This window comes from Staurois parvus, unplaced genomic scaffold (assembly GCF_062004578.1).
Source record: "Staurois parvus isolate SC_StPar_1 unplaced genomic scaffold, SC_StPar_1.0 ptg000105l, whole genome shotgun sequence".
Lineage (NCBI taxonomy): Eukaryota > Metazoa > Chordata > Amphibia > Anura > Ranidae > Staurois > Staurois parvus.
The window spans coordinates 2,835,717-2,858,890 of NW_028317901.1; the positions used below are offsets into that span (position 1 = coordinate 2,835,717).

The 23,174-nt window shown below is 41.7% G+C and overlaps 1 protein-coding gene across 1 annotated transcript in view; it reads left to right on the forward strand.

The window, feature by feature from the left end:
* NPTN (neuroplastin) overlaps positions 1 to 23,174 on the forward strand; it is a 94,938-nt gene that overhangs the window by 36,870 nt on the left and 34,894 nt on the right. The window contains exons 2-4 of the mRNA XM_089671389.1: positions 4,253 to 4,600; positions 22,005 to 22,176; positions 22,838 to 22,935. Of these exons, the coding sequence (XP_089527515.1) occupies positions 4,253 to 4,600; positions 22,005 to 22,176; positions 22,838 to 22,935 (618 nt within the window). The remainder of the gene's footprint in view (positions 1 to 4,252; positions 4,601 to 22,004; positions 22,177 to 22,837; positions 22,936 to 23,174) is intronic.

The window sequence follows — 23,174 nt, forward strand, 5'->3', positions numbered from 1 at the left end:
TAAGTGTTGCATTTCTTTAAAAAAAAAAGATTCTTGTGTTTGCAGTAATAAAAAATGGAAAAATAGGACACCTTAAGATGGTTGCTATGGAAACATTGGGTTTTGACAAGCTAATAATCTTTTAAACAGCCCACAGATACATTCTAAAAATATCATAGCAACATGAAGTAAACAGGTAGTGTGTATTGGAACATTAGCTATTACTATGTTTGTTTTTTGCAGGCTTTTTACATGCTTCAACCTGGGAACAAGGTTACAAAGCCAGTGGGGGCTTAGCTGGCATTTCCATAGTTAAACATATCTGGTTGCTATTGGCAGCATAAGAGGTGGCACACCCAGTTTGCCGTTTTATATTTAAAAAATTGCACTTGGCACTTTACTCTTTTTGTAAAATGTTTGCTTTTGTGTGTCAGTGTTGTGCAGTTTAAACATAATTGTTGTTTGTGTGTGTGTCGGGGCTGTTCTTTGCTAAATAAGTGTTGTGCATGATCATTCTTTCTATGCCAGCCCTTCATTAGCAGATTACAGCTCAGCAATCAAGGCATCAGTGGGGTTGTGCCTGCATGCGCATCTAATCTACAGAAGGTGGTAACAGGCAGCTGCAGAGGATGCTGCAATGCAGGATGGAGGATCCAGGAATGGGAATTCCTGTGGGGGAAGGGCTTTAGTACAGGTATCATTGCTAGGGAGAGAAATAGCACAGTCTGCTGTAGAAGTGTTACTATTCAGTACTGTAAAAGCAGCACGGGAAAAAAAGACCTTACTGTATGTTAGATTTATGCTACATGTGGTAATTTTATTATTGTGTATACATTAGATGCTTTCCTTCTTCTGTTAGTTTTAGGATGATCATCTCTGACATTGTAATTAAAACCTTATACAGTTAATTATTTCAATGTCTATGACTGGCAAATACACTTCTTTTTCTGATAGTCTGCATTTGTTCATGGTGAATAGGCTCTTTGTGCTTCCAAAGCGATATTAATCTGAGTATACAGAGAAGTATTCTCAGCACTATCAATGTATATTGTAATGTTTATTCTAAAGAAAAAAACCATTAGCAATGTATATTTTCAAGTTAAAGTATATGTAAACCCACACCTTGAAAAACAACCCATTCAGTTTAAAATAGAAATGAAAGGCAAAACATTTTGTGTCTTACATATAAAAACTCAATTATAATACCCTTTTACCCCTAAGCTCCTTGTGCAGCTGAGAACAGAGAACTGGGGGGGGGGGGGGGGGAGCGCAGCAGCATGCTGAACATCCCAGTAAATGGCTGCGCAGGCTAGAGAACGGACCACACTGTGATCTCTTGCCTAGTGTGGTCAGTTTGTAATAGGATAGCAGAGGGACTGGCAGAACACCTGGGATTTCACACAAAGGAAGCAATACAAAGTGAACAGGATACTTTTTCATTCAAAGTACATGGTACAGCAGGCACATATCAAGGATATGAAATATTATTATTATTCAGAATGTATTAAGCGCCAACAGTTTCGGCAGCAATTTTATAAGATAAGGGCAGACAGTAGTACAATCACAATACAATTGAATACAGTAGGAATCAGAGGGCCTTGCTCGTTAGAGCTTACAGTCTTAAGAGAGAGGATCAAGAGATACAAAAGGTAATAATGGGGGATGAGCTGATGGAGAAAATAAAAGTACATTTGTTAGATGGGGGCAGGGTAGGCCTCTGAAGAGAAGGGTTTTCAGGGAGCGTCTAAAAGTGGACAGAGTAGGAGATGGTTGGACAGATTGTGGTAGGGATTTAGAGGATGAGAGAGACTCGGGAGATGTCCTGGGGGCAAGCATGGAAGGAGGTGACAAGGGAGCTAGGGAGCAGGAGATCTTGGGATAAACAAAGAGAACAATTAGGTTGGTATTTTGAGACAAGGTTAGTGATGTAGCTGGGGGCAGAGTTGTGGATGGCTTTGTAAGGTGTTAATAATGTTAGAAATTTTGGGTTTCCATATTCTTTAAGTTGCTATATATAATTAAACATTCTTTTTCATTGCAATCACACGTGGAAGATATCCGAAACGGTTTTTAAGGTCACTTATGACAAGACACCAGATTAAGACATCCCAGTTAAAATATTCATTGCTGTTACATTGGCTATATGCCTAAAGGGGCTTCGGGGAAAAATGGACATTCTTCATCTGATCGAGCACCTTCCGGGTAGTAATATGAGGGGCTTCCAAACTCACACCAGGTCTTGTTGCTTAACAGTACAGTGATCCTTCGTTATTGTATAATGAGGACAACCTGTGAGGGCATAAATATGGAGTTGACATATGCAGGCCCAGGGTCTGTCATCCTGATTCTGGCTTCACTGATGATGAAGCATCAACAGTGCAATCCATCATTGGAGAATTTTACTAGAAGAAGTGTATTCCCTTCATGTTACTGCACAGATGAGTTCTGAACTAGTTGAGGATAGAGACTTTATTTTTTTCTCAGGTTCTTTGATGGCCATATACTGTGAGATTTTCTGAAGTGATGTAACAAATTCAAGTGTCATACCCAACAATTGGCTAATACATGCTTTCACACAGTAAACTCTTTGCATTATAATTTTCCAACATGCAGGACCTAGTCATTTTATCCAAATAGTCTGTTAAGTGAAACAGCACATGGTAATGGCATTCCCTGACTACAGTGGGACTAGACAGTTGCTGTAGATACTTTAGTTGTAGTTGACCTGCTACAATTTTTGTGTGGCAGGTTTACGGCATATACAAGTTACATGTTGCTTTAATGTGTGCACATATGACATGTGTCATTAGTTCTTCAATAAAACTTTTTGTGAAGATGTTAATTATTTTATAAAGCAAAATGCCTGTGTGGAATGAAAAATCTAGATACAGTTCTAACACAGTAGAATACACAAGCTGTCCACAGTCCTGTCCACATTCAAGTGGTTTTAGGGATGTGACTGTAAGACAAATCATGTACAGTACAAAGTCTGATTTGCTGGTCCTTCCATTTTGCTCACAGAGCACCATCAGCTATTAACTTTAGAGAAATGGGCAGAGTCTCACACTGGCTGTCTAGTGAAACAGTACTTAAATCTGTGATCCTTAAAATCATCGAACAGGCAGTTACCCCACCCAATTCAGTAATCATTTTCCATGCTAATTACACATTATCAAGAAAGTGACTTCTAAAGCTGGCCATGTTTTCTTTCCTGCAACCATGTTGATGGGGGAATCCCTCCCGCAGAGCAATTGTGTTCTCCCTGCCAGTAGATCATAGTGATTACTGCTAGTGGCTATAATAGGCGTGAGCAATCGTTGCATGTAACATCCGACAGGCTGTTTGTATCCAAGTTGATCGGTCAACTTGGGTACATTCAACCTGCCCATACATGGTTCCAATCTCAGCCGGTCCCTGCTAAACTGGCCAAGATTCAAACAGTCTATGGCCTGCTTTAGTGTGTGAAACAATCACTGAATTGGGTGAAGTATGTCTTTTGGTTTTACGGGTCATGAATTTATGATTAAAGTAAATGGAAAGTCAACCTAAATAGCTTGTCCCAAAGGATACTTTTTAATATTGCTAAGATGGCTATTTTAATGAAAAGCTATTAAAATACTTGCCAGAGCTCCGCCTGAGAATTTCACTGCATATGCAGTAAAGAGATTGCCTGAGGAAAATAGCACTTTTTGGAAAGACAATGACTTGGTGTGACTTCTGGGTCCTGAAAACAGAGGAGGGATAAGAAACAGGAGGTGGAGAGGGACGTGCACAGGGCATGTAAATAGCAGGATCACAAGGTAATAATTGATAGTATTTAAGGCTAATTTGGAAGTGTTACTAAAAGAAAACTTTATGTACACTAATTATGGTAAATTTACAAAACAGTTTTTAATTTTTGCCTGTGGATACTTTCAAATCCCATGTTTTTCACAGAAAACCAATCCATGGCTTTGCCTATTGCTCTAATGGTAAGAAAATGTGTGTATATATATACATATAGTCTTCTTTATAGATCATGGCATTTAAGAGTGTAAAATAAGTATGATTGGTGTGAAGGATAATTTGCTGCAATGGAAGTGTTTATTTTTTTTCTTTTCTGAAGACTGTCCGTGCTGAAAAATTGTAAATAGCCTAGACAAAATTGTCTTTCTTCTTTTTTAATCTTTTCTGTTATCTGCATTCTTATTTGCTTTTCTTTTTCTTTCTGCACCTTGTCCTTTTTCTTCCCACTGGTCTATCACTGCCTCTCCGCTAACCCCTCTAACCATAGCTGGGTTTGTCAAGTCGCCTATGTCAGAAACTAAACTAACAGGGGATGCCTTTGAACTTTACTGTGATGTGGCGGGGATCCCCACACCGGAGATCCAATGGTGGTATGCTGAAGTCAACCGGGTTGAGTCTTTCAAACAGCTGTGGGATGGTGCAAGGAAGCGCCGGGTCTTTATAAATACAGCCTATGGCACAAATGGGGTGAGTGTGCTGAGAATAACACGTCTGACACTGGAGGATTCTGGCACATATGAGTGCCGGGCAAGCAACGACGCCCGACGGAATGACCTGAGACAAAACCCATCCATAACTTGGATCCGAGCCCAGGCCACCGTAAGCGTCTTGCAGAGTGAGTCCACCCTTCTCCCGTATCGTAGTGGATTTTTTAGTAGCTAGATGAGATCTAGTTAAAATCTGTGTGCCCCGTTTTTCCTCACCAACCCACCACCTGAGATCCTTGATAAACCATCTTGTTGTCTCGTCTTTTTTTGACCCTTCGGTTCTTCCACCATACGTAGCCCTAGAAGCTTCCTTCAACCACTACTTTCTTGTTTTAGGAATCGGAGAAGTCAAACCTCGATGCCATGGAAAACATGTTCCAATTTTTGTGTATATCTGTCTTTTGTAGGTTCCATTCTTCTTTTAGTATGCTTTTTGTAGATTTTCTTTGTGTATTGTCTTTACATCCTAGATTTAACTCATCTTTCTTTTAGCCTGCAGTACAACTCTTCAAATTTTCCACGTTCCAGTAGCAGTACATCTGTTTTCTATGTTTTGTGTTTTTGTGAATCCGGAATATTTACAGCATTTAACTTGCCTTGTTCTGTCGCGTTGTTAATTCTAGTCTTTCTTGGCTAATATAATTTCAAGCCTTGTCAGCTGTGGTTCTGTGTATCTGCAGTCTAGTGGTTCTTTCAATGAGTTCTGTAAGTGAGAACAGCACTTGGGGAGCCTGTCTTATCTTTTTCTTTTCTCTGACAATGTAATCCATATCTTTTGATTTATTATTGGTCTGCATTTTGGAACCATACCAATTTATCACCATTTCATTTAAAACCTCTTCTTGGGTGATATGCTTTACTGTTGCTTTCAGTGTCTTTGAGTGGTGGGATTCTAAGCTTATTGTCCTTTTCGTGTGAATTCTGCAGCGACTGGAATGGTTTTGAGAAGCAAATGAAGAAATATGATTGGCTTTGCTGCCTTGTTTTATACAGGGCAGATCTTGTGTGTAAATTGTTTGAAGGGCCTGCTCACCCCCCTCCACTATAATGCGACAGATTGTATTCCCTTCTCATCTTGCGCTCTGCAGAAAGGTGAATGCTGAACTCTGAATGGAGTACGCTGCAGGAACAAGTGGCCAGAATATTAAGCAGCTTGTTCTGTGATTTGGCAGCTTGTTCTGTGTTTATATCCTGCAGCACTGTATGCCAGACAACCACCAGCACTTCTTGCGTGGTTAGAGCTGAGGCTCAGGCTTGTGCCCAAAGCTGATCGGCTAAGCACAGCCTCCTGGCTACAGGCCTTGTGTACACATACCAAGATCTTTAAGTATTCCCTTGTAAGGCTGATTATTCTGTATGCTGTCATCTCTCTACATTCTGGAGCACTACCAATTTACACATAAAGCCAACACAATGATTATTTTGGATATGCAGTTTTCCATCACATTTATTTCTTAATATGAACAAATACTTTAGTTGGTTTACAGTTCAGGAATATGCACAGATATTATACTTTTTCATTGTAAATGTCTGGCAGTTAAAATTTAACACTTATTTTTCATTAGTGGGCAAGCGTAAAGTGACACTATGGCCAAAAATATGATAGTCTGTCAATAGCATTAAAGCGGAACTAAACCCTCCTATCTTTTATAGCCAAGGAGGCTGCCATCTTGGCCTTTATTTGATCTGAATTTGCCATGGTGCTGCACACGTGATTAGCTATGACGTCAGCCATTGGATGGGTTGAAAGTTTGGTTGAGAATAGAAATAACTGCTTGTTATCATTCACATCATACCTTCAATGTAATTGTTTTGGGAAGCAGTCAGGTTGATGGATTTAGTTCTGCTTTAACACTGCAGTCTTTCTTTATCCGAGTCCCCCCCTGAAACAATATTGCCCGGTGATCCAACCAGTAAGTCTGTTTCTCAGCTTCCTTTTAAAAGACCAAGCTGTCCAGCAAGAGTGGCAGAGGGTTGAGACAAACCATTTAAAACTCACAGGGGTGCTTACAATTGTTGGCTTTTTATTCTTTTACATAGAAACTTAATTCCAAATAGAAAGAAAACTGTTTTCTGCAACTGCTTATAAAGTGTTAGTTGGATTTGGGCTTTTAATTGTTAATCACTTATATAAGGCATTCAAATCTACTGGTCCATTTAACACTACCCTCTCCACTGATTGACAATGCTAATATCCAAGGATAGCTACATTGCTCCTCTATAGATACAGTAGAGTAGTGAATGCAGACTCCCTGACACTGAGCTGTTTAATCACCACATGAAAGTAAAGGGAAAAAAAAGAAAACTAGCGCAACCAAAACATCCAGTGACTGGTAAGCTACAATATATTGCATTTCTATTTTTGAGTTTAGTTACACTTTAAGGCTAGGTTCACACCTAAGCAGGTTGCGTTTGAGCTGTCTCTGCATTGTGTTGCGTTTTTGCACTTGCGTTTTGCGGTTTTTGGGCGGTTTTTATTTATTTATTTTTTTTCCTTGTTGCTAGGCAGATTTAAAATGCAAAACGTGGCAAAAACGCATCAAAAACACAAAACATTAAAATAAATACATACTTTTCTGCAGCAATTCCATTGTCTACCAAAAATGCAACTTTTTGTGTTCAAAAAAGTCCCTGACCCTTTCTAAAATACACTGGGTGAAAACGCACAGGTGTGTACATCTGCCATAAGAAATCATGTTAAATGCTCTGTACTGCGTTCCTGCAAAACTGCAGAAAATGCTTAGGTGTGAACCTAGGGTAAGAGCGGTAATTCAAAGTACCAATGCTTAAAGCCTACCTTTTCAGAGGATTGTGTTATAATGCCATAGGACATAGCATTTAAAACTCAACACAGGTTACTGTGTATCAGCTGCATGAAGGTAAAGCCAACCTTTTTGCACTGAAAAGTACACAGCTTGATAAATAAGTATTTGTGTTTTATTTTTTTGGGGTTTTTTTTTTTTCGGTGATGAAGGGCATCCTTGTCAAGTCTCCTGTCACTGCATTCTGTAACCAGTGCATTCACACAGAACACATTCCTCTTTGAGAGTTAAGTGAATATCACATTGTGTACATTTTGTGCATTAAGAAAAGGCCAAATGAGATCAATTCTGGTTGGAGACACAGTCACAGTGAATTGATCTAGTCTGTCCTAGAAGCACTGCATGGGGAAGAGGGAGAATAGCAGGATTTACAAACCCCCTACAGCTGGATTGGGTGCAGGGGTGCTGACAGTTCACAGTCCTGCAGGTAAGTACAGCAGGGAGTGGAGGGTTTTTTCTGTGAAGGTGAACTAATCCTTGAATGTTATAGTGCAGAAAATCAAATTTCTAAATCTAAACACACAAACGTTTCAGGAGCTAAAGATAAATATTTGTTTTGTATGGAGAGACTTTTTTTCTTAAGGGCTCTTTCACATGGATGTTCTGATCCGGTCCGCCTGCCCGTTTTTCAGGCGGACCCGATTGGAACCTCCTTTCTCCTCTATGGAGCAGCGGGTATATCAGCGGTCCGTGTGAAAGGACCCTAAAGTGGAATTACAGTCAATAGCTAATTAAGGATAAACCTACTCCCACCTCCATTCTAAAGCTGTTCTATCTAACCCTGTAAAGAAAAGCTTGCTATACATGCTATTCTAAAGCCACTCCGCTCTGGTCTCCAGTGGTGGCTTCCTGTGTGCAGGAGAGAGCTGACAAGGACTGGGAGATGACATCACCCATAGACTTAATATGGGGCATCTGTTGCTGGCTGCCTCTCCTGCACACAGAGGCCGCCGCTCACAGTTCAGCCTGGGACAGGAGTGGAGCAGCTTCAGAATAGGTAGGTATTAGGGTTGCACTGATATAGGTATCAGTGCTGTGATATTAAGCATTTGCACGAGTACTCATGCAAATGCTCCGATACCAGAAGCCGATACCTTTTGTGCTGCGATTTGAGCCCATACAAAATGAATGAGCTCAAATCGCATGCTATTTGAACTGAAATCTTGCTATTTTAGCTGAAGCAGCAGTGCGATTCCTGTCCAAATCACTGGTTTCCTTGCAGGTGTGGTGCAATTTGAGTCATTCAGGTTGTATGGCTCAAAACGCTCTGTAAATCGCACAGCACCCACAGGTAAACCACGTGATTTGAACAGGAATCGCACGGAATTCCTGTTCAAATCAATGCGTTTCTTTGCGGTGCTATTTGAGCCCATTTTGTACGGGCTCAAATCGCATTGCATCGGTATCAGTGAGTACATGAGCACAAGTATTGGTACTCACCGATTTTTAAAAAACCAGTATCGGTGCAACCGTAGTAGGTATACAGATCTTTTCTTTACAGATTTAGATAGAATAGCTTTAGAATGAGGGGTGGGAGTAGGTTTAGCCTTTGCTATTGACTGAAATTCCACTTTGAGACACCCATGAACACTGCTTGGTCTCTCAATGAATCCAGTTTTGGCCTGTTGGTGTGAATATCTGTATCTTCACACCTTGTCCACCAACCTAAGCCTGCTGTTTTTTGTTGTTTTTTTTTTTGGTAGATATTGATCATCCAGGTTGGATTATTTGCGCAGATCAGTTGCATAATAGGGAGACTGCTGAGTACATAGTCATGCATGCTTATGCAATAAAATGATGCATGTCTATGCCTCAGTGTGTTTAAAGGGTAACTCTATTTTCACAGCAAAAAAAAAAATATAGCAAACAAAAGAAAATATACAGTGGGTATAGAAAAGATTCACCCCCCCCTTCAAATAATCACATCCTGTTGCTTTGCACCCTGAAATGAAGACAGTCACAGCTTTTGTTTTATTGAGCTGTATTTACTAGGTGCAACTTTTAACATCCAAGTGAAAGATATAGAACACCAACATGTCAGAATTTTTTTTTAAAAAATTCAAAAAGAGAATCGCAGATTTGGAAAAAGGAACACCTCCTCCTAAAAATGACTTGTAAACTCAGTCAGGTGTAGCTAATCACCTTCTCAATGGCACACACAGGCACTTGACTTTCAACTGTGATCAGCTGTGGTCACTTTGATTAGCTCAGCCTGAAAAGAGCTTTCTTGGAGCATTTCAGTCCCTAATAGTGCAACTGAAGCAAACAATCAACTATGTTAGGCAAGGCACTATCAAAAGATCTCTGGGATAAAGTGGACAGGCACAAGTCAGGAGATGAATGCAAAAAAAAAAAAAATTTCAAAGGCTTTATCTATGCCTAGAAGCACAGTGAAGTCTATTATTAAGAAGTGGGAGGTATTTGGTACGACACAGACCCTCCCTGGATCAGGACGTCACTCCAAACTGGATGAAAGAGCCAGGCGACTGGTCATAGAGGCTACCAAGAGGCCTGCAGGAACTCTGAAACAGTTGCAGGAATTTGACAGAGTGGTAAGTGTGTGCATGTGACAACAATATCACAAATTCTCCATAAATGTGACTTGTATGGGAGGGTTACAAGAAAAAAGGAACTCCTCAAGAAAGGCCATATGCAGTAACGACTGAGCTTTGCCAAAACGCAGCTTGAAGATTTTGAGGCCACATGGAAAAAGGTGTCATGATCGGATGAGACTAAAACTGAATTATTTGGTTCAACACTAAACGGAATGTCTGGCACAAGTCAAATACAGCTCACCATCCAAATAACACCATTCCCACAGTAAAACATGGAGGAGGTAATATCCTGTTATGGGGGTGTTTCTCTGCAGCATGGACTGGAGCACTTGTTGGGTTTAAAGGAAAACTGGATAGGGCAAAATACTGTCAAATTCTTGAGGAAATTCTGTTTCCCTCTGCCAGAAGGTTGTCATTGGGAAGAAGGTTTACTTCCCAACATGACAATAACCGAAAAGCTCACAGCACAAATGACCACACACTGGTTGAAGGAGAAAAAGTTGAATGTCCTTGCATGACGTAGTCAGAGCCCTGACCTAACCCCCATTGAAAATCTGTGGAATGACTTGAACACTGCAGTCCAGAAACGGTCAACATCAAATGTAACTGAACTCGAGCAGTTCTGCAAAGAAGAGTGGGCAATATTGTGTACAGTTAGTAGAGACATATCCAGAGGTGTATTTTGGTTTTGTGCTGCCCTAGGCAAGAGTAAAATCGGGCACCCCCCCCATCTAAATTTGCCCCACCCCTTCCTGTTTAAGATACACCCCTTCCTCTTCAGGCTCCACCTCTTATTTTATTCCATTATCTGTGTCATTTGGAGGAATAGTGCCCCATCATTGGTGTCAGTGAGAGGAATAGTGCCCCATCACTGGTGTCAGTGGGAGCAATAGTGCCCCATCACTGGTGTCAGTGGGAGCAATAGTGCCCCATCACTGGTGTCAGTGGGAGCAATAGTGCCCCATCACTGGTGTCAGTGGGAGGAATAGTGCCCCATCACTGGTGTCAGTGGGAGGAATAGTGCCCCATCACTGGTGTCAGTGGGAGGAATAGTGCCCCATCACTGGTGTCAGTGGGAGGAATAGTGCCCCATCACTGGTGTCAGTGGGAGGAATGGCGCGCCATCATTGGTGTCAGTGGAAGGAATGGCGCCCCATCATTGGTGTCAGTGGGAGGAATAGCGCCCCATCATTGGTGTCAATGGGAGGAATAGCACCCCATCACTGGTGTCCGTGTGGGAGGAATAGCGCCCCAGCATTGGTGTCAGTGGGAAGAATAGTGCCTCATCATTCGTGCCAGTGTGGGAGGAAAAGTGCCCCATCATTGGTGTCCGTGCTGGAGGAATAGTGCCCCATCATTGGTGTCCGTGCTGGAGGAATAGTGCCTCATCATTAGTGTCAGTGTGGGAGGAATAGTGCCCCATTATTGTTGTCAGTGACACCAGTGATGGGGCACTATTCCTTCCACACTGACACTAATGATGGGGCACTATTACTCCCACTGACACCAATGATGGGGCACTATTCCTTCCACACTGACACTAATGATGGGGCACTATTACTCCCACTGACATCAATGATGCTTACATTGCTGACCCCTGCTCTAGCACGGGCTCCCTCCCTCTCCCATCCACAGCCAGCATAACCTGGCTGCAGCAGCACCATCTGCTCTGCCCAAATCCTGGCTGCACGGCACAGACACTTACCTTACTGATCAGCTGTCTTCCTTCTCCGGCCACTCTCCTCCTCTTCACCGGCTCTGGCCGTTCCCTCACTCCGATCAGCTTCCTTGTTCCTCGTGCTGCTGTTCGGCTCTTCTCTGCCTGTGTGCTTTCCCTGAGCTACAGAGGAACGGACAGGCTGCCATAGGCCGCCCAGTGATCCCAGGCGTGTGGCCAGATGAGAGGGGCGGCATGTCATTCCGCCCAGATTGTGATCCAGGATCATCCACCAGGGAAATTAAGACACCAGACACCCTCTCTACCCCTCCTTCGTGGACCGGATCAAAGTGGGACACGGACACAGGTAAGGGACATAGCAGCAGCCCCTGTCCTAAGTGTCAGTTCCGTAGGAAAGGGAGTGACTGCGCCACGCTGTCCCTCCTGAAAAGTGCCACCCTAGGCAAATGCCTTGTTTGCCTCGTGGCAAATACGCCCCTGGACATATCCCAACAGACTAAAGGCTATAATTAAAGCAAAAGGTTCAACAAAATACTGACACAAGGGGTTGATCCTTTTTCCAACTCGGCGATTCTGTTTTTAATACAGCTAGATAAAACAAAAACAGTCTGTCTTCATTTCAGGCTGCAAAGCAACAAAATATGATTATTTTAAAGGAGGTGATTCTTTTCTATACCCATTGTATGCAATTGCTACACAAGCCCTGTTGTAATTTAATGTTATTGAAAATTCAGTTTTCTGCAGCATGGCAACCTTGAAGAGTTCTGCACACCGTGTACTGTGAGGGGAAGGGCAGAGAGCGTCGATTAACAGTCGCCTTTCTCTGCTCAGAGCTGAGCGATCAGTGGTTGTGATTGCTCAGTTCTCAGTGTTAGAGCCAGAGAGGGACAGGTCCCATGGCTCTCTTAAACCCCCCTCTTCCAGTCCCGCTGTACCCGATTGCCAGTCCCCACTGTCAGACAATGAAAAGCCACTTCACAGATTTGGGGATTTGAAATCCCTGCTTTCTCTCCTCTCCTAGAAGTACAGGCTAGATGGCTTCTGATTGGTCAGCAACAGAGAGGAGAGAAAGCCGTGGGGATTTCAAATCCCCGGACCTGTGCAGCTTTTCGCTGTCTGACAGCTGGGATCGGCAATCTGTTACAGCAGCCCCTGGGGGGGGGAATGGGGCCCAGTGGATAGTTGGAACAGCTGGGGGGAGAGAGCCATGTGAGGAGGAGTCCAAGCCGCAGCTGCTGATGAAGTGGGGAGGTTTCCCACACTGCTCCTGTGTTTGGGATTTGAGAGGGGGGAGAGAGGAAGGAGGAGCTTAAGCTGCAGCAGTTAATGTGCACAGTGGGATCAGGAGCCCAAGCTGGAGGAACTTGTCCTGCAGGGTTATTTCCCCGCATGGCTCCTATGTGAACTCTGGCTCAAAGTCACTATGACAAGCCTGGGTTCACACAGGAACTGTGCAGGAAACCGTACGCAGACAGGAATCGCACAGCATTCTTGATCAAATCCCATGCAATTCTTTGCAGTGCGATTTGAACCCATTCATTTTGTATGGGCTGAATTTCCACCACAAAGGTATCGTTACTCTGTATCAGCGAGTACTTGACCAGAAGTATCAGTACTTGCCCGTAAATAAACCTAAGGCTTACCTGTAGGTAAAATGAAATCTAAGTATGCACCGTTTAGGAGACATTCCAGTGAGTCGCAGCTGGTAACATCAGCTGTATGCTCTCTGAAGGGGCAGCATAATCATGCCATCCCTTCAGAGCTCTGTGCCATGGCGGATACTCCCACACATGCACAGGAGTGATGTCATCGCGGCTTAGCCATTCACACAGCTGGAGCCCACAAGCCCGGAAGGAAGATCAGGTGAAGATGGAAGCCCTGACAGCACAATGGTGGAAGGCTTTGTTTTAAGGTAAGTCTCTCATAATGTGATACATACTAGCGCAGTATGATTTCACCTTGCAGGGAGAACTTTTTGTTTTGCATAGGGAAAGTTTACTACTGCTTTAAGGTAAATAACCCGTGCACAGGATTTCCCCCCAGTCCCCCTTATACTTACCTGAGCCTGATTTCAATTCAGCGTGTGTCTGAGAGCAGTGTCCATCTCCCTCCTCATAGGACAGAGTGATTGCTGCGGGAACCATCTTGTTACCATCAGGGGCACCAGTCAGGTTCAAGCCCACAGGATTGCCCCCATAAGAAGCAGCTTCCTGTGGGGGCACTTGCAGACAAGGTGGAGTCAGGATCAACTGCGGGGGCCCCTAGAAAAGAAGGATCGGGGCAGTTCTGTGCAAAACCATTGCACAGAGCAGGTAAGTATCACGTTTGTTATAAAAAAAAACAAACAAACCAAGGTTTGCAATTACCGTCAGAAAAATCGTGCATGTGTAACCACCATATATCTTTTGCACACACAGATTTTTTTATTACTGCAAATAAGTCTGTTTACATGAATGCGTGTGCATTCGTGGTGTCCTGCTGTGGTTTTTAAGAATTTCTGCTTTAAGCTGGCCATATATTATACAATTTACCTTCAACTATGTAGTGCAAGGGCCTGCCTGATGATTGCATACAAATTCAAAAGTGTTTAGGTTTGACCTCCTATTATATGGTTTTGGTAAATTTAAATAAAATTGTATAATGTATGGCTAGCCTTAGTTTAGAACGTTTTTCAAATACCCTACATCTATGTGCACACAAATGATTGGTTTGCATTTCCTTACTTGTTTGAATAGGTGAGCTATGAAAAGTGTAAACGTTAGGGGTCCGTTCACACTATAGAAATGCAGTCCAGATGCATTTTTACATGTGCATTTTTGATGTGTTAACGGTGCATTTTTTATGGGTTCCAGTTTATTACTGGTGCGTTTTACAGTTTTTCCAGTACAGTTCTGTGCAGGAAAAATGCAGCCTGTTCTGTTCTCTTTTTTTTTTTTTTTTTTTTTTTCTGTATTCGGAACGCACTGGAACTGCAAGCACTGATGTGAACTATGACATTGACAAAAATATAACCTATTTTCTGTGCGTTTTGGATGTAGGAAAAAGCACATTGAAACACGTAGTGTGAACTGGCCCTAGATCTCAACAATTGAGGAAAATGCACATAAAGGAACTTTTTTTTTTTTTTAAACAGCAGCAGCTACAAATATACAATGTACTCATGTACACAAACACTCAAATGCAAAGCCAAAAGCACAAACACATTCACTCTGCACTCTGATTATATTCCCACAAAATCTTTTATGCCCATAAAGTGAGAGATGTCCATAGAAATAGTCTCTCTAATGCAGGTACACAGATCAAGCGGAAAGAACAATCCTGTAGCTCCTCGGTAGCAATCGGGGGACAAACCCAGTCAGCTAATGTGAAAAGAAACAAAATAACAAGGACGCAGGGATTCTTAAACTTGTAACATGTTTTTTACAAAACATAACTAAGGCTGACCATACATTATACAATTTTCTGTCCAATTTCCTTTAGATTTACCTTCAACTATGTAGTGCAAGTGCCTGCCTAATTGGATACCATTGAAAGTGTTGTTTAGGTTTGATCTTATATGGTTTTTGGTAAATCTAAAGCAAAAGTCTCAAGAAAATTGGATAATGTATGGCCAGCCTTACTTCAAAGAAGTCTGTATCCATCTCACAATGCAGAGAGACAGGTTTTAAAACATGACCAGAGGAGATCCATGGATCAACAAACCACAAAGCAAAAGCACTTAACCTGCCAAAGACAGATGACCGTTCGCAGCATCCACGGCTGTCCTAGCAATATACACAGAGCAGATATCACAGTGCCAGGGAGGTGAGCGAGCAACAACATGTTTCAGGGGATCCGCCCCCTTTGGGCAGCACACTAGAAAGCTGGACCGCTGCTTTCACACAGAGTAATAGTGGTCTGGGTGACCAATGGTCAGACACTTGTCCTCCTCTTTGTTTCTGTCTTCTACATAGGGAGCATGAGCTTTGTTGATTGGAGTATTGTGTAGGACAAAGTGTTGGACCTCTAGGTACTGTGAAAGTAGCAGACCAGCCCTCCCATGGCCTTACCTATACATGGCAGCTTTTAAGGTAATATGCAAGTAAGCAGAGAGGGTTCACATATTTTAATGAATGTGAATTTGTATGTAGTTAAAGCTGAACTCAAGCCTAACCTTTCAGTTGTGCATGGTTGTACAGGATCATTTCCTGTAGTGAAATTGATTCCTCTAATTTCACTGCACATGGTGAGCTTCTATCTGTGTGTGTGAGAACCTGCAGCAAGTCAGAGCCCACCCCATTTCCTGACATGAGGGGCATCTAGCATTGTCTTGCCCTTTCTCCCCTAGCTTTCATTCCCTGGCCAGCCCCTTTATTGGAATTCAGTTCTGTCAATCATGAAGGATCAGCATCATATGTAGGTGTTACATAGGACAGGCTGCATACAAATTCAGTGTGGCTTCCACAGAAACCTGCAACTGTATGCAACTAAACCTCTCTTTTAACATTAATTGTTGAAACTGTTGAATTTGTTTTCTTTCTCCTTTTATTGAGAGTTACAAGATTCAGAAACATTTGACGTAATAAGCTGCCAATAGGAGGATTTGGACACTGACAAAACAGTGAATGGACCTGATTTAACCCAAGTCATGTTCCTTAGTTTTTTTACTAATGACCTAGGAGAATGGATGTCTTTTCTTTACTGAGAAAAGATTTACCGCATTACTAGATGTGTTTTTTTTTTTTTTTTTATTAAAATATTTTTTCTTCAGTCAAGTCTTCAGCACATAAATAGGCTATGTGGACTGAGCATCGGGAACTACTTTCTACATTAGAACCGTTGAACACATTATCTCTCCTCTCAAAACCATTCCACCTGCAGTGTTCCCTCTCAAGGGCCTGCAGCTGACAGCCTGGCACATTTTCCCTGCTTGAGTCCCTACATTCATCAGACTTCCTTAGCTTTGTTAGCCCTGCAAGATTTCACTGCAGTTATGCAGGATTTCATGGGACAAATTGTAACTTTGATTGCTGACTCTAACCCCAGAAGCTGCCAGTGTACCTCAACACCTTCCACTTCAGAATCTGATTTGCCAGCAGCTTTAGCAGCCTCTGATTCTTCAGCTGCCGAGGTTCTATCTGATAAAATCTCAAAAATCTTTGCCTTATGTTATTGCTCCTGAGAAGTCACAAACATCTTCCATAGCTCCCAGTTTTAGTCTGACCATTTCGGTCATTCCATCTCAAATATTCAAGAACTGTATCTGACATCTAGCACTGTTACTAGTTTGGGATCTCTTATAGGCCCTAAGACTACAAAAAAGCACCGTATTCCAAGACATCATGTGCATAGACTTGGAATTTCCTGATAAATTATTCACACTTTCCAAACTTTTTCCAGTCCATTAAATGTTTGGGGAGTCCTTTTATTAAGAAGTGGGCTGTTCTCACTGTTGATCCAGCAGTGTCATGTCTTAAATACTGGCATATTCTCTATAAGAAAAGTCTGTTTTCTTAACTATTTCATCGCTAAAACATTTGGAGATTCTTTTAAAAGCCTTGTTTTCTTTGTCAGTCCCTGCATTGGAACTTTCCATGGCTAATGATATTAGTCTGTCAAACATGTAGGGGAATGGATTAACTTTTTTTAAAAATCCAGTTTCCCTTCTATACCTGTTTAGAACTCATGCTGGCTGTCGTACACTACTGTGTAGATGAGTTAGCGGGTGTATCCTGTCTTATTGCTGAAATGAGTCACTTATCCATGAACATGCAGGAAAACTCTAGATGATATGTTGGTCTGTGAAACAGACATGTAAAAAGCTATGTTTGTGCACGCTTTCCGAGGTCAATGTCTATTTGAAACTTCACTGAACACCCTAATCATGGATATCACTGGGGTAAAAGTACTAATCTACCCCAACAAAAGCAGCCTAGACCTCAAGTTGGGAAGTCCCCCTCCCATCCTCTAAGGCCAATTTAGAGTTGCTTTAGTAACTTACAGGCTTCAAACTCTAAGACCTAACCTAAATTGGAAGCCCGATTCAACCGCAAACCCTGGGCCTCTCAAGTCCTCCAAACCTGAGACAAATCCTCTTCGGTACAAAAATCACCACCACTTTCTATGGGGGTGGGGGGTTGGGGAAGAAGCACCTGTCAACTTTTGCAAACCTCTGGAAAGACATCTCAGATACCTTGTTAAGTCAGGTTGTGTCAAGCAGCTGTTCTTGGCCCCCTCCCCGCTTAATATCTTCCATCTTTCCTGTGTCACTGCACAGGTTAGTGGTCCTTAATCCAGCCCTTGAAAATCTTCTGGATCTTGGGATTATTACTCTAGTTTCTATTCTCAAACTAAAAGGGCAGTTATCCCATCTTTAATATCAGTACTCTAAATATCTGTCTTTTCACCCAAAATTCTGTATGGAATCCATCAATCTGTTATAGTCCCCCTCCATCAGGCTGATTTTATAGCCTCTGTAAACAGACCACACACCTAGAGGTGTACAGGGGCTGTCACAGCTGGGGGGGATGCCTAGACATGTTTGTCTTGTGGTGTAGAGATTCTCTGGAGGAAGCTGTAGATTCTGTGGGATGAGTACAGCCTGCTGTAGGCTTTTCCTCCCCTAAAATGAATTTCTTGTCTGCTCTGTAGGATCAGAATGGAAGGTTTACCAATAATCTTCATAGCTTCGAACTGGCCCAAGCAAAGGTGGTCTTGAGGGATAACAGGAGTTTTTGAATCCGTGATTCCTGTTATACTGAAAGCTAGAATTCCCCTTCCCAAAAGCATTACCGTCACTTGTGGAAGACGTGGTATGAGAAAATAAACCTTTATTACAGGAAATATTCTTGAGGGCATATCCTGACCTTTTTACAATTAGGTCTGGCCCAACAATTGGCTCTGATTACCACCAAGGGTCCAATCTTGGCACTTGCAGTCTTGTTTCCAGACACTGCTTGCTCTCCATTCTTGACCTTTGTACAGGCTGTCTGGTATGTGGCTTCCCCTGTATGTTAACTAGTCTCTCCATGGAATCTGAATTCAGAAACAGCCTTTTGAAACCTCTCTGACATATTTCCCTTTCCATCCTTATTCACAAGGTTGCTTTCCTTGTTGCCATCACCTCAGCAAGGCATGTCCGTGCTGGTACCCGGTAGCCCTGCCATTTTTAAGGTATAACTAAAGGCAATTATTTTTTTTGGTTAGAGTGGAGAGGGATTAGAACAACTGTCAGTATTTATTGCTGTCTGTGTCCCAGACTCCCCCCCCCCCCCCCCCCCCAGTTAAGGAGGATCACCCTCTCCTCTATTTGTCCTGTTTACCATTATCGTTGAAATTGATAGTAAAATTAAAATCCCAGGCTGAGACTTTCATTCAATTCACCATAGAGAGGGTCTGTTTTCATGTACGGCTCTCGGGACACATCACTTGTCTACGTTTGGAGCTTTAGACGAGCTTCCTCCCTGGCCAACGCTTACAGCACTGGGCACAGGACCAGCATTCTCTTACAGCCTGAGCAGCACACATCCCTTTGTTCTATTGGTTTGCAATGGGTTTTTTGTTTACCAGCTTCCAAAACCTCTTGTATGTGGCAGTATAAACCAAATCTTTGAATCCTGTATTCCTAGACCTCAAGAAAAAAGAATATACAAAAAGTACAAAAATCTTTTTTTTTTTTTTTTAATTTCCCCCTGCCTAGCTATATAACTGCTCCCAGGAGTCAACTCAATGCTTGCATCAGGGTCGCTGAGAGGAGTACTGAGGCAGACTGGTATGATGTTTTCAGAAAGCTATGTACAGCACCTTGTTGGGGCTTCTCCCACCAGCCATGTTATGCCTGCATTGCATAGAGAAGTACAGAGACCCAGCAGATGTTACTTGGTTAAAAATAGGTTTTATTTAATGTCATTAGCATGTCGATGAGGGGGGAAAGGAGGAACCAAGGAAGGCAAAATAGATTAAACTTCAGCTTTAATATGTTGTAGATATTGTCACCAATAATTACTGACAGGTTTGAAGTGTCGCTCAACTCTGTCCCTCCTATGGGCCCATAACTATGATGGTCTTCTTCACCTACTTGCCGCCCGCAATATGTTTATATACGGTGGCACTTTAAGTAGTTATACCGGGAAGATGACTGCAGCTACAGGCATCAACCCGGTGTTGTTTTTTTCAGCCAGCGATTCCCTTTTCTGTAAAAGCCATCCTAGTGGCTAATTAGCTGCTGGATTACTTTTACAGGAGTTGGAGGGGTTGCCCCAAACCCCCCTGCCCCTCCCACAGTCCCCCAGTGCCTCTCCGGGCTCAACTGTTCCACCGGCGAGCCTAGAATGAAGCCAGCGGTTCCACCAGCTTACTATGGAGCTGATCGAGGAGCATAATGGTATATGAAATGGGAAGCGACAAGTATTTTGTCACTTTCAGTTTCTGCAGGATATAAACAAGTCATTTTTGACTTGTTACAAGCATCTGATCAAAAGATCTTGGTTTGAACACATACTCTCAGGGCAGATGAGAGAGCTGATGTCTAATAGACCCCAGATGTCTCAACAATAGGACCTATCATAGCCTATTGCCATTTCAAGGGATATTTACATTCCTGGTAAGAGCAATAAAGGTGATCAAAAAAAAAATTACAGGGTCAGTGTAAAAATAAAAAAAGTATAAAATAATAACAATTTTTTAAAGTCCCCTGTCTGTGCAGATGCATCTGTAGGTCGCACATGCATATGTAAACGGTGTTCGCACCACACACGTGAGGTATCATCACCAATGTTATTGCAAGAGCAATAATTTTAGCACCAAACCCTTCTGTAAGGCTAAACTAGTAACCTGTAAAGGCTTTTTTAGCATCACCTATGGCGTTTAAGGAACGTAGTTTGGTGCCATTACACGAGCGTGCACAATTTTAAAGTGTGACATGTTGGGTATCTATTTACTCAGCATAATGTCATCTGTTATTTTTTTTACCACAGAATTGGGTATCATGTTATTGTGCATTAAAATTCATCAGTGTTTTTTTGCCCAAAAATTGCTTTTGACAAACCGTTTCGCAAATACCGCGTGGCATAAAAAATTACAACACTCACCATTTTATTCTCTAGGGCCTCTGCTTAAATTATGTTTAGGGATTCTAAGTAATTTTTTTAGCAAGAAATACTGATTTATATATAAAAAGTGTCAGAAAAGGTGTGGTCTTAAAGTGGCTACTGGTCAGTCTGAATGTTCAAAAGACTAGAAGCATGTTTAGGAAAAAGATTTGCCTGTCAGTATGGCTTAGGTTTTGAGCAAAGTTGGGTACTTAAAGCTGCTGCAGGTAAGTGTAGGCACCTCTGGTGGGTGTCTGCACTTAAAACCTATCAGTAGTTTTTAGTTTTCCTATAATGATATAATTACTTTAACCACTTGCTAACCGCGCTATAGCCAAATGACCGCTACAGCGTGGTTATCCAGTTCTGGGAGGGTGTCATATGATCAGTGCCACACAGCAGTGCCACCCATCAGTGTCCCCCAGCAGTGCCATCAGTCAGTGCTGCTAGTCAGTGTTGCTTATCAGTGTTGCCTCAGCAGTGCAGCCTATCAGTGCCACCATTGCTGCCTATCCATGCCACCTCATCAGTTCTCATCAGTGCTGCCTATCAGTGCAGCCCCATTATCGCATATCAGTGAAGGAGAAAAATTACCTGTTTGCTAAATTTTATCTTAGAAACAAAGAAAAACTTTTTTTTTTTCAAAATTGTTTTGATGTTTATAGTGCAAAAAAATAAAAAAAACCCAGTGGTGATTAAATACCACCAAAAGAAAGCTCTTTTTGTGTGAAAAAAAGATAAAAATCATATAAATGGGCACAGTGTTGCATGCCCGCGCAATTGTCATTCAAAGAGTGACAGCACTGAAAATTGACCTGGGCACGAAGAGGGTATAAGTGCCCGGTAGGCAAGTGATTAAATTGTGAGCTTCCAGGTCAATTGGTAAATTGCTATTCACAACTTCTAAGAAATTTACAAAGCTAGATTAATTAATTTGCAAGTCAGTTCCTACATCTTCAACACATTTTTTTATTGTGTGTCTATTACTGTGTACTACCTACAAATTTGGTTTATGGCATATGAAATTAAAGAAGCAGGCCCTGTCTGCAACAATTCTGCTATGTAGTTGCTTTGCCATATTCAGCCTTTTTAATATTTAAACTTTCACTTGTTTCATAGGAAAGCCTTCAAATCTACAGAATTGAAATTCAGCATTAAAATAGTAAATTGAGTGTATGAGCTTCGAATCTTGGAGACTTGATTGTATATAGTTCTGTGTTGTCTTTTGACATTTGTGCCTTCATTATTTGTTTGCCATTGTCCTTGTGTGTTATATTAAATGTGCTCTTGAGAAATTGGCAATATTCATGATGTGAATGGAGGGTGTATATACTGTCCAAAACAAATTATTAACCTTCGTCTTGTGACTAATGGTATTAATTATCACTACTGACACATTACTCTTTCAGGGCCATTGATCAATGCCAGTGAAGATGTTTTTATAAAGCCTGGCCCCATTTTGTTACAGTGTAACCTCACCCAAAATGGAAGCCTTGGGTCCGTTAATGTCACCTACTGGACCAAGAATGGAGTGGAGTTAGCGGACTCTCGGAAAAAAGATTCATCCACCATGGAATACAAGTAAGCGTGTGATGGGCATGTAGTGTCTTTACATCTCCAAGGCATAGACATATTGACATATAATGTGCATGGGCAAGGTCCTAATGTATATCCTGAGCCAAATATACCAACAAAAATGTGAGTGGTGCCCAAACATTTGGGAAAGGGGTAGTCTAAGATTTCTAGATTGAAACACTGGCCGCTCATGAGAGAGATACTGTAAGTTATAAATCCATGCACTTATTTGTCATGTAGTCGACCATTTGATGCAGTTGTTCCTAAAGTCTGGAATTGTTGTTTGATGCAACAGAAATGACAAATTCCTGTATCCAAAACAAGAGGTAAAATGTTGTATTGACATCCACTTTAATAATATTCTGAATTCTCCCACCCATTTGATCACTTATCTTCTGTTTGATCCCTCAAAACTAGCACTAGATTTGATCGTGGCCAATTTAGCAAATGTTTTGTATTCCTGGTTGCTTCTGTTTTGACCTTGTAAACGCTCATTTTTTAATTATTTTTTGGCTACTACACTGTTTATATACCTTTTTATTGTAGCTTCTTTATGCTGTTGTGGCTTTAAACATCTTTATAGATGAATTGCTTTCATTTTCTAACTGCCTGTTATGATTTAAACCATGTTTTTATTACAACTAAACTATGCTTGTTTTTGTTATAGGATCAATAAACCTAAAGCTGAGGATTCAGGAGAATATTTGTGTGTATTTACTTTTGCCAGCGGTTCTCCATCAGTCAATGCAACCATTGAAGTTAAAGGTAGTCATTCAAAAGGCAAAAATGATTTTGTTCCGTTTTTCATAACAAGTCAATAGTACAAATAGATTGTTCTGTGTAAAAAGGAACAATCTAAAATTGATTTTAGTTTTTCCAACACCAACCCTGTGCTGATCCCCTGCACTTGACAATGTTTATGCATTCTAAATATGTGTTTGCAGATTTGGACAGTTTGCAGAGAAATACTTGATTATTGAATCCAAGCAATCAGATTCATGGAT